Below are 16,126 nucleotides of genomic sequence, written 5' to 3'. Positions count from 1 at the left end.
CCGCTAATGGTATGTTTGTTCTCAGACATGAATGTCTGAACATCTGATTTGTGGTTTGTTTGTTTGTTTGCTTTTAGTTTTGTTTGGTTTGTTTTTTCTATTTTCTTTTTCCAGTGGTATCAAAGCTCTGAGTTTAAATTACTATTATAAAGGAAGATATAGGCACAACAATGCATTTGCTAAAATATTAAGTTTTGGTCTTGCATTCTTTTCCATGAGAAACAACACACAGAATAAATCTATAGATACAACATATATATAAATATTAATAATCTACACTTGCAGATGTATGGAATTTAATGTGTATGAACTTATGCCTTTGCTATTTAGCTGCACATAGCTATTCACTATTTGCTATTGCTTTTTAAATAAATGAGCACAAGCATCACAGTGTCCCTAAGAGCTTTTACAGGGTACTCTCTGAAACAGGTTTGCACAGTCTTCTGAAAGCATCCTCAGAAACCTGTTCCTGTGTGAGATTTTGAGAAGCATTTTCAAACTAAATTTCTACTCACACTGATAAATACTAAGGACAGAAAAAGTGATGTTTGTGATCCTCATACTGCACATATCTTAGCCCTTCCTTCTGCTGCCACTGCAAAGGAATACCACTCCTGTAGAACAGGACTATCTCCTGTGGCTGACAGTGCTTGTAAGAATGAAAACTGTCATCTCCTTGCTGAAGCACAGAGCGCTCCTACCAGCCTTGGCCCCTGTTGATCTCAGCACATTTGAGTAAAAAAAACCTTAGTATTTTTAATTAATTTATAATCTTGAAGACTTACACCCCAGACATACTTACCAATTGCCTTCACAAACTCATCATAGTTCTCATCACCTTCAAATTCATATTTGCCTGCGAATGCCATGTTGCCCTGGTGATGTGGCTGGTAGAGCAGAACAGCAGCTGGAACAAAGAAGAATGGAGAAGTACAGATGGCTCGAGGGCCTCCTTTTTATACACCAGCCTAAGCTGTTCAGCCCACCTACATCCACACCCACTGGAAATATACTTTTATGATCTATGTGAGTCACTAGCACGGATGGCATTGACCCGTATGAAAATCAAGGTTACAATTCAATTATACATTCTTGACAATAACCTGGAGATCAGCAGAAATCAAGGACAAAAGCTTGGTTTTGGTGTTAGTATGTATTGAAACAAAGTGATATTATTTTTACTTTGAAGATGCCACTGATTTTGCAGTCAGGATGGAATAATGACAAAATATGTTATAATGAAACAGGGAGAAAATGGCTTCAAAGCAGTGTCCTGAGATCACAGCCTTGCTCTATTTGGAAGCGTATCCTATATTAGCTAAAATATGAAAATAAGAAACAAACTGCATAGATTCCTAAGTAATTCTGGTAGGACAAGGGCTATTACAAGATTCTGGGTAAACTACTGCCCCTACACGTCTTACCTTCTCTCCACACAGAAAAAAGAATTATTAAATATTTATTTTACACTACTTGGGTATAAAGTCCATTAGATTAGTCCCTGGCACCATGATCCCATACCTTATTTAATATCAAGAGACAAATAATGCTTTGTAATGCTTAGCAAATGTTTGTACAAAGTACAAAAAAATATACTGATTTTGGAAAAGCAGAGCTCTGGTTTATGTAAGATACCCATATGTTAAAGGTCAGGGAGGCTGCCGGGTCATTTAGAACATAGACAGGAGATGTCCTATGCCTAACGAACCCATTGCCACACACAGAGAACAGGGCAGGAACCGCTCAGCTGCTGTGTCTTGGCACAGCCCCACTGGCTGAGGATACAGACCAACCATTTTAAACCTGAACAAAACATCCCTAGGATTTATGTGAAATGGTGTCATAGATTGGAATTTTATTTAATTAAAGTAATACATCTGAGAAGGAACTGAAAATCTACTTTTCCCTGGTTTTATAAAAGTCCAGAAAACTAAATAGCAGCATTCAACAAGTTTTGTTGTATGCAAGTGGGTTCCTTTCTTAAATGCAATTAATTTAATCCCACATGCCAATGCAAAAAGCCATGTCTATTTAGAGTCAATAAACTGATCTGAAGAAGAATAGAAAACAAAGGTCTACTAAGTTTCACCACTGCTGTCCTTGTTATACTTTCAAATTGATGTACTCCATGTCTGTATTTCTAATTAATAGACTTATCCATACCCCACCCTGCCAGAGAATGAGACAAACTTCAGTAATGGGATGAAACTTAAAATGTTAAATATCATAAATCATAATATATCATTACTGTAAAACTATACAAACGAGAAGCGTTGCTACATATAACAATTTATTGCTAATAACATTGGGTTCACATAGTCAGTTGTGCACTCCCTCAGCCTGGGCTCAAAATCTTTCCTGTTGGGCAGTGGGGTTTAGTTTGAGAGCTGTTCTACCCAGCAGCTCCCAGTCAAACTCCTCCGGCTCCTCTCTCCTATAGTCACACACTGACTGTTTCTTGATGTGCCCTCACAGATTTAGGACTGGATGTAGACCAGCATTAAATTCAAGAGGAGCCAGAAGTAAGATGCCCTGTACCCAACTGTTTAGTCACAGCATAACAGTGTCCACAAAACTCCTGGAATTAGTATCAGTCAGGGGAGATTTAAGGTTTTATTAAATATATTTGCTATATATACATATATATTTAATGGCATATTACTTGTCAGGGTGTGTTGCAACTCAATGACAAAAACTCTCTTTAATTTGTATTAACATTTTATTTACTAAGCTGCTTTCTTTTATGCAAAACCCCTGCTGTCTGTAAGCTATGCAGCCTTTAAACCAAGTACGGAATATGCAGGGCACAGGAGGTTTGAATAGGAGAACATTTCCTGTTTTGCAGTTACAAAACTTTTTCTTAAGGGGAAAAATGAGAGGGATTTGAGAATAACACACTGACTGATGGGTGAAAAGTCTGAATCAGGCAAGAAGGGAACTTCTAATGGAAAAGAATTTTCTGACCAGAGTAAGCTTCAGAAAAGTCCCAGTCAGTTTTGTGAGGGATTATACCTGTAGACTGGAAAAGGGCTTACCTCATGGTTATGAGTTGGAAATTTATATTATTTCTGCCTTTTTTTTTTTTTTTAATTAGCTTCTTCCTCTCTGAAGTCTTATCATCTTATGAAAGGAAAAATAAAACTTTCAAATGGAGATATGTTTTTTCAAGTTGACAACAACCCTTTTAAAACTGTTTAGGTGTATGTTCCCGGCAGGCAAGCAGTTTTCTAGAACAGATGCAGAAAGTGAACAAGAGTGAAGCATGACAAAATCATGGTCAATTTGTAAAATAAAAATGGAACAAATGTCCTAGGAATTACTGCCTTCCCACCCCCTAACCCTTCACTCTCCCCATATTTACTCAGCTTTAAATTGTACCACGCTGTGCAGTGGCTGTCTATATTGTGCTGGAGTTCATGATGCCACAAAAGCCACACCATCTGCTGTCTGAATGCAGTTAAAAGGATGTCTCCATACTGGAAGTAGGAGAGAGCCACATACCTTCCCTCTGTGAACTTTCCCCGCACTCTTTTCTGTGATTAGCATTCAAAACACAAGAGTGTGGGAGAAAAGTACAAAACTAGGGGTTTCTATATCCATTACAAATACATAAGATTCAGGAAAGGAACAGAGAAACTTGCTTCACCACCAGTGTTTCCTTTGCACTTTTAATTTAAAAGTGTCTGTAAAATGATTCTGACTGTTCTGCAACCATATTTGACACTTAGTTTTTAAATTAAAACTCCTTCAGCTTAACCCCAAGATTCCTGAACCTAATGACCAATTGTGCAGGAGCAGACAACTGAAAAGGAAACTTTATCAGCTGGACCCAGATGCTCAGGCTCTATCTCTATAAAGAAAAACAGCATAAGCATGGAAAACAATGAAGCAGTCGCACACACAAAGAAGCCTCAGTTCTTACTGCTATGATAAACCTAAGCAGATAGATACCAGTTAAGCTACAACTGTGTAAACTCTGTGCCATTAAAAGAGGCAAAACCCCCAGTAATTTCAGTCATACACAGATTCGAAAATATCATTCACAGAAAAGTACCATCAAGCCTATTTCATACATGAGAAAGCTGAAAGAGTGAGAAAAAGTGACCTATTGGAGCTTATGATATAGTGAATGGATGATGCAGCCAGTAATAAATCCTAAGTCCAGGCATTAACACAGTGTCCACAGGACAGTACATTAATTTAAACATTATTATAATAAACAAGCCCTTTGAAGCAAACAAGAGCTCTGAGCGACCATTTCCTTTCAACGTCACCCGTGGAGTTTTACACTTGCTCCACTGATGGGCCGTGAGCGTCTCTAAAGCTGCTGAGCAAGTCTCCAGTCTCCAAATCTCAGATTCTTGCCATCTCCATGTGGCTCTGAGTGCTCTGGAAGACACCGAGTTTCCAGCCCCTCCTGAGCTTTTGGGGAGCAGGTGGCTGGTGAGACTGAACTTGGGTCGGCTGAGCACCAAAGGCCTCTGCTCTGCACCAGGGTCTCCGTGTTCCAGAGGGACATGCAGAACCCTGGGAAGAAGGTAAACGAACTCAAGCCATAAACTCTTGTGTTTACATAAAATTATTGGGGGACAATGCCACTGATGTAGTAACACCACATGGACCTTGGAAGATAGATCAGACTGGATAAGAAAAATGCTACAGTTCTGTGAAACAGGAAAAAGATAATCAGATTGTATGAACAGTACCAGAGTTTTTATGTTATCTCTCTCTATAAAGATCAACTTATATTGATAGCTATCTTGTGATCTGATATAAAAATGCTGACATCTACACAACTCTGTAACACTTTGAGCTTGCCTGCAGTGGGAACATGGTGGGCATGGAGCCAGTGTGTAGTACAGTGAATTACCAATAAGTAACTATTTTACTGGGTGGGTCACTCTTGCCTTGCACTAAGTACGAGTTTATTCACCTCCAAGGAGCTGTACGCTGCGCTGTGCATGAGAGTTCCAGAGCAGGTTACGAACACACATCCAAACAATAAAGGTAAAGCTACACATGCTAGTAAATGTTAATAAATGTGCTTGCTCTGCCTGGCTGCTCAGGATCAGAATCACTTTAGAATAAGCTTTGAGCAAATGTGCCATCATCTGTACCTCTCTGTGCAGAAAACTGTTCAATGTACGTTGTGAATTTGCACCCGTGTTTCTGCTGACTTTTTCTGAAATAAATCCTTATTTTCATTCCTGCCTTTTTTGTTGCAAAAGGTAATGAAATTCAATCATGTACTGAAGAATGAAGAATTCCACTAAGTAGTCTTCCAAATGCCAATACAATGGAACAGGCTGCCTGGGGGGTTGTGGAGTCTCCTACTCTGGACACATTCCTGTGTAGCCTCATCTAAGTGTTCCTGCTCCAGCAGGGGGACTGGCCTAGGTGATCTCTTGAGGTCCCTTCCAGCCCCTAATATTCTGTGATTCTGTGAAATACTGAGTCTGGACAATGTTTATTCCAAGAAAAAAGGGATAGAATCCCTCTGACTTTACTGAAGTTATGGCCACTTGCACAAGTCCCTATCTCTTCAGTTTCAGCTAAAACCAGTTATCTGTTTAATGACCTTACAATTTGCATTTACAATATTTATGATTTTCTCTTCAGAGCCATGACTATGCCATGCTGCTTTTGCATCCTGCTACAGCCACGCTTCATCCTTGGTGGGCTGGGCACTGAACTAAATGGTACAGAGATCCCCAGAATTATCCAGTGAAAAAAAAAAATCTACGTATACATGTATTTTAAACACATTACATGTATTTAATCCATTCCAAATACTACAACATAGAGCCTGCACAATGCTGCAGTCAACCTGGGTTATGTTATGCTTTTCCTTAACAGAACTCAGTTGAAATTCGACTGAATTAACAGCTATAACTGAGACCAGTGGAAAATTAAAATAAATTTCCCTGGCACAAGATGAGAATCATAAGAGAGAAAGGCAAAAGAATAAAAAGCTTCAGGTGTAAAAGCTGAAAACAGCTTTCAGAAAGTGGCTATTACCTTCAATGTACTCAGCACTGTCTATCGTTTTGAAGGGAGAAAAATGCAGCTGTTCTTTATGTAGGTCAAAGAAAATATCATTATTCGAGAGGAGCCTGTTCCTGCCATCTGGTGGCCGACGGGCAGGGCCATGGGCCAGGCAAGGTGTCCCTCACCTCGCCAGTGCAAACCCCTGACTGCAGTTAGAGCACACCAGGGTTTGCCACAGCTGCATCTCCAAAATGAGTCAATGACCCCTTCATTCTCCATCGGGTGTGAAGAAAAAAAATCCCCCCTGAGCTGGTTATAAGCAGCTCGGTAAGATTCACGTTAAATGCATCATTTATATTTATACAAAATTATATCATTATAAAAGCAATAATGTTCATATGTTTCATTTTGGGACAGTTCTAAATGAAGACTATTTCCTAAGCATTGGGTTATGGCACCACCAAAATATCACATTGTATTAGCCCTTGCTTAAATACATTTGTATTGCTATCTTGGCAATCAACAACACACAGGATTGGTTCATACAGATTTAATTAAACATTATTGATCAGAGGACAAATGCTTGTTTCCCTGAATTCAGTGGGAACCAGCTACCGTTGAACTAACACTTCAACACAATTTAATGAATCTAAATTTACGTGCAAATGCTATTTGTGGCAGGCTGGCATTTGTGAAACCCACAGAGAAACACAAATAAAGGTGTGCATGCTTAGATGGAACAGTACTGTTTGCAGACAGAAGGCAAGGAAATGGCAGAACCTTATTCTGTGTGGTCTAAGGAGAACAGGCTTTTTACACTAAATTTGTTTGAGTGGAAAAAAAAAACAAACCCAAACAACCCCAAAACATGTATTCACAGCTGTGCTTACCTAACTTTGAAACCTGAGTCACTGAGCTAACATTACATAGTAATCCTCATACTTGAATGTATATGGTCAGGATTATGGGCAGGAATCAAACCAGTAGTTACAATGAGAAATTATGCAGAAAGGCTCAAGGCTGTATTTGTGTGAATGATGGGACTGGTGATCCTGGTGAATGATGGGACTTGAAACTGTGTGGCTGTTGCAGGCAGTCAGCATGAATAAGTTGTTAAAGAAGTAAAACTCTTGTGGAAGCTTATACCCAAAGGAAAAGTTGATCCAGAGCGAGCAGTTAATTCCCTCTGGCTCCCAAGTCAGCTACCTCTGATATGCAAAACAGCTGAGTCTTCAAATGCTAGTAGGAACAGAGGGAACTTTCAAGAACCAAATCAAAGGCCTTGGATATCTTTACTTTCAGAATTTACTTGCCACGGAGTCATAAATATAACGCTTTTGCATTCTTTTTGTCATGTCGGAGTCACCCTGCCCTTGAATATCTCCCAGCATGCTTTAAAGTTTATTAACCTTTCAGATGTGTTGTATAAAGCCAACTGAGATACACTCAAAGAGAAAAATGGAGATAAGGAAAGTAATTCCATTAGTGAATGAACTAGGCTAAGTGACTACCTTTGAAGTGCTTTTAGAACTGGAATGCAATTGAACAAGAAATACAGATTCAGAACAAAAGTAGGAACTCTCCAGTGAAAATAAAGTTACACTTAATGATTCTTTCAGAATGAAACTGACTCAGGAAAGCTTGTAAATTCTTAATACTCAGCTGTATCTGGCAATTATTCAGCAACCCTCTGTAGTAAATGGCTAATGATTCCTTTGGTATTCAGAGTAATCATTCACAATGAATTCAGAATGAACTTATTTCATGTTAATGTAGTGTGCAATTCCATGGGAGTCCTATTATAATGTTGCCTTATTAAGTATCCACTTAGTATAGTACTAGGTGTTACTGTTCTAAACTCATAAGCGGTAAAAAAATAATTACCAACAAGAATTATTGAAAAGTTAATGCTTGTACAGAGTCCATATATTTAACAGAAATGCACCAGCCAGCTCTATAGGACTCTTACAGGTGACACAGTACAGACTCAGTCCTCGCCATGGATGTGACATTCTGATGGGCAGGATCTGCCTAACAAAAACAGGAAAGAAAGGATCCTACCAGAAGCTGAGAGACAAACATTTGCAGGGGAGGAAGGCACAGATCTTCCAGTATTTTTGGGACACCCCAAAAGGAAATTTATTTCTTGCCAAAACACTCTCTCAGGAAAACTTTCAGTCTGTTTGGATCTCCACAAAGGTAGTTTCCAGACAGCAAAATAATCAAGTGATTCATTCAAACTGTAGTAGCTGGCATAGGAAGAATCTGTAAGAAGCATTTGGTTCTGTTGCCCCTACCTGGTGTTCCTGATCTCTAGTGCTACCTCAATGGGGACTGCTGAGGTCTGGTTCAGGCAACTAAAAACGAAAGATAAAATAAAAAGGTATTTTTCAGCTAGATCAGTGCTCTGATCCAGTTCTTCTCATATGATCACACCAACAGCTGTATAGGCATAATGCAAGTGTTGGCATGGAGAAGGGAACAAACAGCTGGTGGGATATTGGCACAAGGTGGCTATGCCACTGAAAAATCCTCACCGTAATCATGTTATACTTTATGACCTGTATTCAAATAATAAAGAAGTCTAAACTGATAATTGTAAACAAGGTTCTGGAGAGGAAAACGAGAAAAATACTCATGCTAATTGAGCTAGTTCAGGTTCACTGAATAAATTTTCTGCAAGCTGAAGGCTCAGCACACATGTTCCAAACTCATTATTTCCTACTGTCTCTTCAGAGTCCAACACCCAAGCAGATCAAGTCAGCACTCCTGGACTCAGAGGCACCAAAACAAAAACTAGGAGGAAAACCTCTGTTTTCATTGCAATCTTTTCTAGACTTGACAGCACTCTATACAATTTCTTGTCTTTGTTACTCTAGCAGGCAGTTTACTGTCCCTACTACATAAAAATGCTTTACTTTCTAGTTTAAATTATTGCATGGTTAGTCTAAGCCTGTTTGCACTTGTGCCAGCACTGCCCCATCTGTGAAGCAGAACTTCTTTCTCTGAGTTTACCACAAACTGCTTTAGAGAGCAGTTACATCCTCTTTTTTTTTCTCTGGTAAATGAATTGGGCTAAGGCATGCAACACCGTTAGACACTTCTTAAATGTCAGACTTTTTCTTTCTCTTATCATCCAAGTATTCTTCTTCACTCACTCCAATTTCAGATAACCTTTTTGGAACAGAGGTGACTGGGGCCTACAACATTTTCCAGCTCAACAGCAAGTTTCACTGGTACGCTCCCTACCTTTTAAACCAAGATCATTAACAGACATACTAAAATGTTTGGTTTTACAGGAAAATCGATACCAGCAACTTCTTGTGGATCTGATTGTTCTTTTCTTTCTTTGGGATTCTTCCCTTTAATTAGTTATCATACACTAAATTTTATCAAGTGCATATAATTCAATGGTAATGGGGACTGATAGCAGAAATACGAAGCTATCTTGATGATCAAGTTTTAGTAACGACAACAACAGAAGACGTGAAGATTTTTATTATGCCAGTTCTGACTCACATTAATCTGAAAATACACAGTAAAACTAATTCTGGCTACTATCAATTTGGCTTACACAAAAGTGTTAAAATTTCTTTGAAATACCATTTTTGGATTAAAAGACACCATAGAACATTCTGAACCTCAATGGTTTTAGTCTAACACAGACAATTTTTTAAAAGTTGCTAAAATGAAAGATATAGTTTAACCTTATCTGTAGAATCTTCTGGTGAAAGCAAACTGAGTTAAAGATACTACCTTTATATATTTCTTTGTTCTATATATTTATAATAGAAGTCTCTAACAGAAAGTCACTATACTTCTAAAGACGGTTTGTGACATCACTCAAGATAGGAATCATTATACCTGCTCTTTCAGACTTTTCTGAACAAAACCCAATAGTCATCTCCCCTTTATCTACACCGTTCATGTGACATGTTGTAAAGATTTTATTACTTAATAGTATCTATATGATTGTACTTGCTGACACATCAGGACAACATGGCTCCAAATGGGAGCTTATCCTCAAGGTAATCTAGTCTAATTTGGAGAGTTCTTTCACATGGCTGTGGTCCTCTAAGTAATCCCCAGTCACCATCAAAATTGGGGAGAAAAGTTATGTACCAATATAAGGTGAATGTGCACTGTACCTGCATTTAACATTAGTGGGAACTGAGAGCAGGGAGGGCAACTGAACACAACAGGCTGTCACCACCACACACCACCACCACAAAAATCAAATTCTTTCTTAGTCACAATGTATTTTGAAAGTATCATGCTCTGGAAGCCTCCACTCTACAGCTATAGTTGCCTACAAAATTTGCACGGTGATTTATTCAAATGAGGCTTAGAAGGCAGCAGGATGAACATGGGATGAAGCCAGGACCCAGTGTTTCAGGAACTTATCCTGTTTCTACAACACAAACTGGAGTTCTCACAGCTGGACAACTCGCTGACACCAGTCCCAGAGCTTATTGTGTGCACAGAACTGCCATGCATGTTCTACAGCGTTATCCCTACCTCTCACACGCCTCTTCCGCAGTGCCGGGCAACTGCACTCCAGCGACAGCAGTCACTCCACCAGAATCAGCACAGAAAGCTTTGCTCCACCTAACAAACCAAGAAACAGCGGGTTTAGCCTATATCATGTTGATTTAGGCTTTCTTGCAGAAATGCTGCATAGAGCTTGCCTTTAACTAAGTTTACTGAAGTCAATAAAGAACAATATGTAACACCATGTTTTAACTTGTTCTTTCTGTACGGATTCTGCTAAGAGCTGCTCTGTTTCCTCCCAAACAAGTCATATTATAAAACAATAAGTCTGTTTTTAAGTGCTACCCGCTATACAGAAGAGAGAGGTTTTCAAAAATCTACAGAGATATAAGAAACACTGGAAATGGAAAGTTCTTTAAAAAAATAAAATTATACACAAATTATTTTCCTTTCTTAATTTTACTCACAATATTGGCTTATTAAGCATAGGCTACTGATGTGTAGCCCATGGATAATAAGGAAAGAAATGTCGTACTTTTAAAAACAAACATTATCTACTTAATAAAAGACTACTATTTAGTCTTGCAAGACAATGTATTTATTAACTGAGAACCTAACAGGAACTGGAGGTGTTCAGGATTTTGTAGAACTTTAACACAAGAGATTTCTTCACATTGGAAAGGAGTTGTTTAAAAAATGACCACATTTTGAAGTACAGAGACATATGAGTTTTCCACTTGTTTCTGTTTCTGCCTTACACTGTTTAAAGAAAAACTTATTCTTTTCAAGTACTGTTTAAAGGAAAAACAAAGACATTAAAAGCTTCTGCCTTTTTCTTGTTTTTCCTTTATTTTAAGGAATCAATGTGCTGAGAGTCAGTCCAGAGAGACATGTAAGGAGATTGCTGCAATACCCATGGCCAACCTCATTTTACTGAATATATTACTAAATCTGCCTCCTTAGAAAATATTCCTAACTTGCAGTGTAGATGTTGAATTACATTATCTCTGATAAACATGCAAGTTTATACATAGCTTATGTAATAAAAAGTTTATCTTTCTTGTTGCAATATTTTTTTTCATCTCATGCTGCTTCTGGATTTTTAAAAAAATCACAGTTAACACTACAAAAAAATAAATATTTTTAATTTGTTATAAAACAAGCACATTTTTATAAACATCTGAAATGTTTGTTTTCAAATCCACTAATGCATTATATACAAGTGCCTTTTGATAACTGTATCTTGATACCAGTCCTACTTCCTTCGCCTTTTCCCTCTAGCTGGGGATATTCAGAGCATTTTCTTTAGCATATTGCAGAGTTTACTCCATAACACATATGATGAAAAAATGCAGCCTAGCAATAGGTGCTGAGCAAGGTGTTAACTTTCCGGTTCAATAAGACAATTCCCTGCTTATAAATACAGATATGTGTTTTGCACATCTCAAAATAAAACTTTCTAGGTCATTCCAATAAATTGAAATGTAACTTCTGATTTTGAAACAGACTGTTTCTACCCCCCTTAGTATACTGCAATTTCACAACTTCCTTATTTTGATGCATCTTTACCCCTGTAATGTCAACATCTCTGTATCTGGATCATTAATGGTTACTGAAGCAAATACATAAAGCTGCAGAGCTAAAGAAAGGCCAAATTCCCCACTTGGCCTGCCAGGGGAACTCCTTCTCCTGCCAGGGTTACTCAGAGTTCAGTATGCATGGAATAAACACAGCACATGTTATTATGCATCCTGCTTTCCAGACTGCTGCTCCCCAGCCCTCCATCATTAAAGCACTAGTGCTGTATCTCAAATACAGATTATGTAGTTTGCCTCAGGTCACATGAGAGGGGATTAATAGCCAGAAATCCTGCTTCACTGCTGTCTGTTAAAACAATAGACACCCTCCATCTTTTAGATGTAACGGTTTCCCCAGCACACTGCCCTGTATCTCCACCGGTTTTCCTGAAGTGTATTAACCTCCATCTATCGCACTTGTAAAGCCTGCTGCTTTATTTGTGCACATAAACCCCACGCACAGTTCAATTCTGCTGTTCTAAAGGATTCCTTCAGCTGCAGTTCCTGAATCTCTGTTAAGAGGAACATTAAATTTAGATGCTATTTTTTTTTGAAGGCACACCTGTTTTGCAGTTGACTTTTTCTTATATTTTAAAATCATGTTTACTAGTTCCCTCCCATCTCCTTCACTCTCTCAAGCTTTTCCTCTGCTCTCTTCTGCAGCTCACCTGAAGAGTCAGCTGCAACAGACAGCTGTCTGAGGATGGTGATAAGCTGTTTGCGACCCCAGTAAGCTAAACAAACAAGGATTTTGTCTCAATGAATCTCAAAGGCAGACAGGAGAAGACAGCATTTAAGTGTTTTTTCTTTGCATATAAGTACTCTTTTGGGCTTCAGCTATGCTTCAATGTGCATGATGCACAGTCACATCTCACTGCATATTTTACAACAATCTGAAATTGGTTATATTTCCTTATATATATTTAACAGGAGAGAGTTTTTTAGCAGAGAAAATGCATACGTCTCACCTGCCATTTCTTCACCATCTCCAAAACAAGCAGATCTTTGCATCTGCTTGTTCTACTCATTGCTTTTATTACATCTAGTGTGTAGCATCCCTCTTCCGATGGCTTTATTCATTCTGGAGTTGGTCAGCAATGAACTTGCTGTTATTAACAAAACAACATTGATGTAAAACTGGGAAAATGAGACTATGTGGTTAACAGCTGTGATTTTATCTTTAAGAGAAATATGGCTTATTCCAGAGTTTAAGTTTCCTTCTGGAATCAGAAGGAAAATCTGGAAAACACTTCAAAATCTTAACTTCCACTTGGAATTTTCTTTACTTCATAGTACCACACAACAGCTGTTTTCCTCCTAAATAATGCGAAAGCAGTAGGGAACTGAAACACTAAGCAGTGATAATTGCTTATATTTTTAAACTTAATACTTAACCTAAACTTGCATTTTTTTAATGACTCGATTTGGTAACATACACAGATCACTTATCATTCTCAGGATGCTTAAAAATGTGGATGTTTAGGTCAGTGACTGGATAGGGTGCTAACTTCCCAATATTCTGGTTCCTCAGACAGAAAATGCTTTGACAAAATCAGCACAAAGTTTAAAAACCAGTTGCATCCACTGTTAATGAAGGATTCTAGTGCCCTGGACTATCTTTGTGACTCCCTCGGTGAGCACGCTGAGCTGGCTCTAAACCCAGCCTGGATTTCTGGGTGTGTTTCTCCAGAGTAGCATGGCCTGTCAGAACAGCCTCTGAAAACCCAGTGGAGACACATCTGTGTCACAAGCCACACTGCCACCTCGTGATAGAGCATCAGTTCTGCTTCTGCGCTGAACAAACCTTCACATAGGTCACACATGGCCTTCTGTGCCAAAATCTGTGGCTTAGAAGTCTAGTTACAGCTTGTGTCCTAAAAGACAGGAGATTTAACAAAACAAAGGTAGTTAAGCTTTTCCTGCATGATACTGGAATTTTTGTTGTATTTGCAAAATAGGCAGATTATTAAATACATTGACTGAAAATGCTACACTGCATTTGTTTCACAGTGAGTCTTCCACTCACCTGCAAAGCTCTTTTTGTGCCAGAAGCACCTGATGAGATCCTGTAAACAAGCCACTGTCATTTTTGCTTGAGTCTACTCTGCTAACACAAAGGGGCTCTCTGGCTGCAGGTTGCTAAGGACTGCCTTGCAACGCACCACTGCCTTGGTTGAAGGTGGGCTGCCTTTTGTTTTCATTGCGTTTGTTTTTTCCATTTTGCTTCTTGATAGAATGCCAAATTCTTCATGTAGAATAAGCCATGATTATGATTCCTGCATGCAAAGACAGGATGATGGCAAGATACCATAAAAATCCCTCTCAACTTGCTAACACAGAGGAGTGTGATGCAGACATTCTGATACTGATTTGGAACCATAAGGTCTGTCTCTGAAGACTAAAATATTAATTTCTTCAGCCCTTTGTGATTATTACTAATTCTTTACAGTTCTAGTAAGCTTTTCTTCTGAAGCTGTCAATATCTTCTACAAATAATACATTACAAAGGCCAGAGGAACTGAGCTAGTCCTTTTCTCAAGGTCAGAGAGTGATGTCTGTGGGTCCAATACTGCTTAGAACACCTTCTCTGATGATTGTTGAGTTTCTGTTGTGATCATGGGGTAGTCTTCAGCGGTCTGCTGGATATAAACCACTATCTTGTTGCAGGCAGGCTGAGATAATTGTTTGAAGAGAATTATCATTTATTCTGCTCTATTCATCTCCTTTGAATGTTATGCTCATGTAAGTCTTTGATGCTTTACATACCAATATTAACTATTTAATTACTTCCATTTTGGCAGACAGGATAGGGGAGAAACAAAATGCTGAAAAAGAGAAAATAAGATGAGAAAGAAGGCTAACATATAGAAAAAATAGAGCTAATGCAAAACAGGAGCAGGTCTCCCACTGAGCAATACTGTAATAGGCAATAGAACACTTGATCATTAAGTACAGCAAATCATGCAATACTTAAAGGATTAAATCTCTGGTTTGCCTACATTTATATGCCTGGCTTTCCTCTTGCCACCTGTGGAAATGCTAATACTTAATGGTACGATGTATGAGGAGAGGCTGAAAGAACTGTGTCTCTTCTGCTTGCAGAAATGAAGTCAAAGGGGAGACCTTACTGCATCTACAACTGCAGGAAAGAGAGAAGATGGAGTCAGACACTTCCCAGAGGCATGCTGAGAAGAGGAGAAAGAACAGAGACAACTGGAAATATGAGAAATTCTATTAGCTATTATGAACTTTTTTTTTTTTTTAATTAAATCATGAGGCAGGTGAAATCCTGGAACAGGTAGCCCAGAGGGGTTGTGGAATCTCCATCCTTGGCAGCAGTCAAGACTCAAGTAGAGATGGCCTTGCCCATCTAAACTTTAAGGCATCATGCCTTTAACTAGACATGTTTTGAGTGTAGGGTTGGACGAGATGACCTCTGGAGGACCCTTCCAATCTAAATTATGAGTCTACAACAATACAATCAATCATTTCTACCTTGGCCATGGAGCCAAATGAAAAATGTCCTTTGTCCACAGAGGAAAGTCACAAAATACAAGCATGAAACAGATTCTGTTTCTTTGCTCCATCTCAGAAGTTATACTTGGCAGAAACCTGGAAAATAATTTTAAAATGCTTTAAACCACCTATAAAGTTAATTCTTTTACCAAGGATTAAAAATACTGTAATTCACCTTGATTTTTTTTTTGTTTATTACTATGCAAATGAATTTTGACAAAGTTAGTTTACCAAAACTCTTTGCTTACTAGAAAATGTAGTATTTAAATAATGGCTTTATAACAGTAATTTGATAAGATGATAAAATTAACAAAATTTTTGAAAATATTGCAGAAAAAATTTGAAAGTACTCGAAATCTTTAAAAAGTATCAAAAACCCCACTCTCATTCAAAATAAAACTTTTTTCTGCAGAGGAACTTCATCCTCTGAGAGTATATGTCTCTCAAAAGTCTTAATCTTTGTGAAAAGATGATTGACTATGAAAATGCCCTTCCACTGCTGCACAATGCCTTGCAATTATTGCTGTCTCCAGGGACTGGCATAGAAAAAAATA

General features: G+C 38.3%; 1 protein-coding gene across 1 annotated transcript in view; it reads right to left on the bottom strand.

Moving 5' to 3' along the window:
- FABP6 (fatty acid binding protein 6) overlaps positions 1-16,126 on the bottom strand; it is a gene marked incomplete at its 5' end in the record, with an annotated part of 38,632 nt that overhangs the window by 3,440 nt on the left and 19,066 nt on the right. The window contains 1 exon segment of the mRNA XM_082063997.1: positions 803-907. Coding sequence (XP_081920123.1) covers positions 803-907 — 105 coding nt within the window.

This window comes from Streptopelia decaocto (genome assembly GCF_964273445.1).
Source record: "Streptopelia decaocto genome assembly, chromosome: 12".
Classification (NCBI taxonomy): Eukaryota; Metazoa; Chordata; class Aves; order Columbiformes; family Columbidae; genus Streptopelia; species Streptopelia decaocto.
This window is presented reverse-complemented; position numbering and strand designations above follow the sequence as displayed.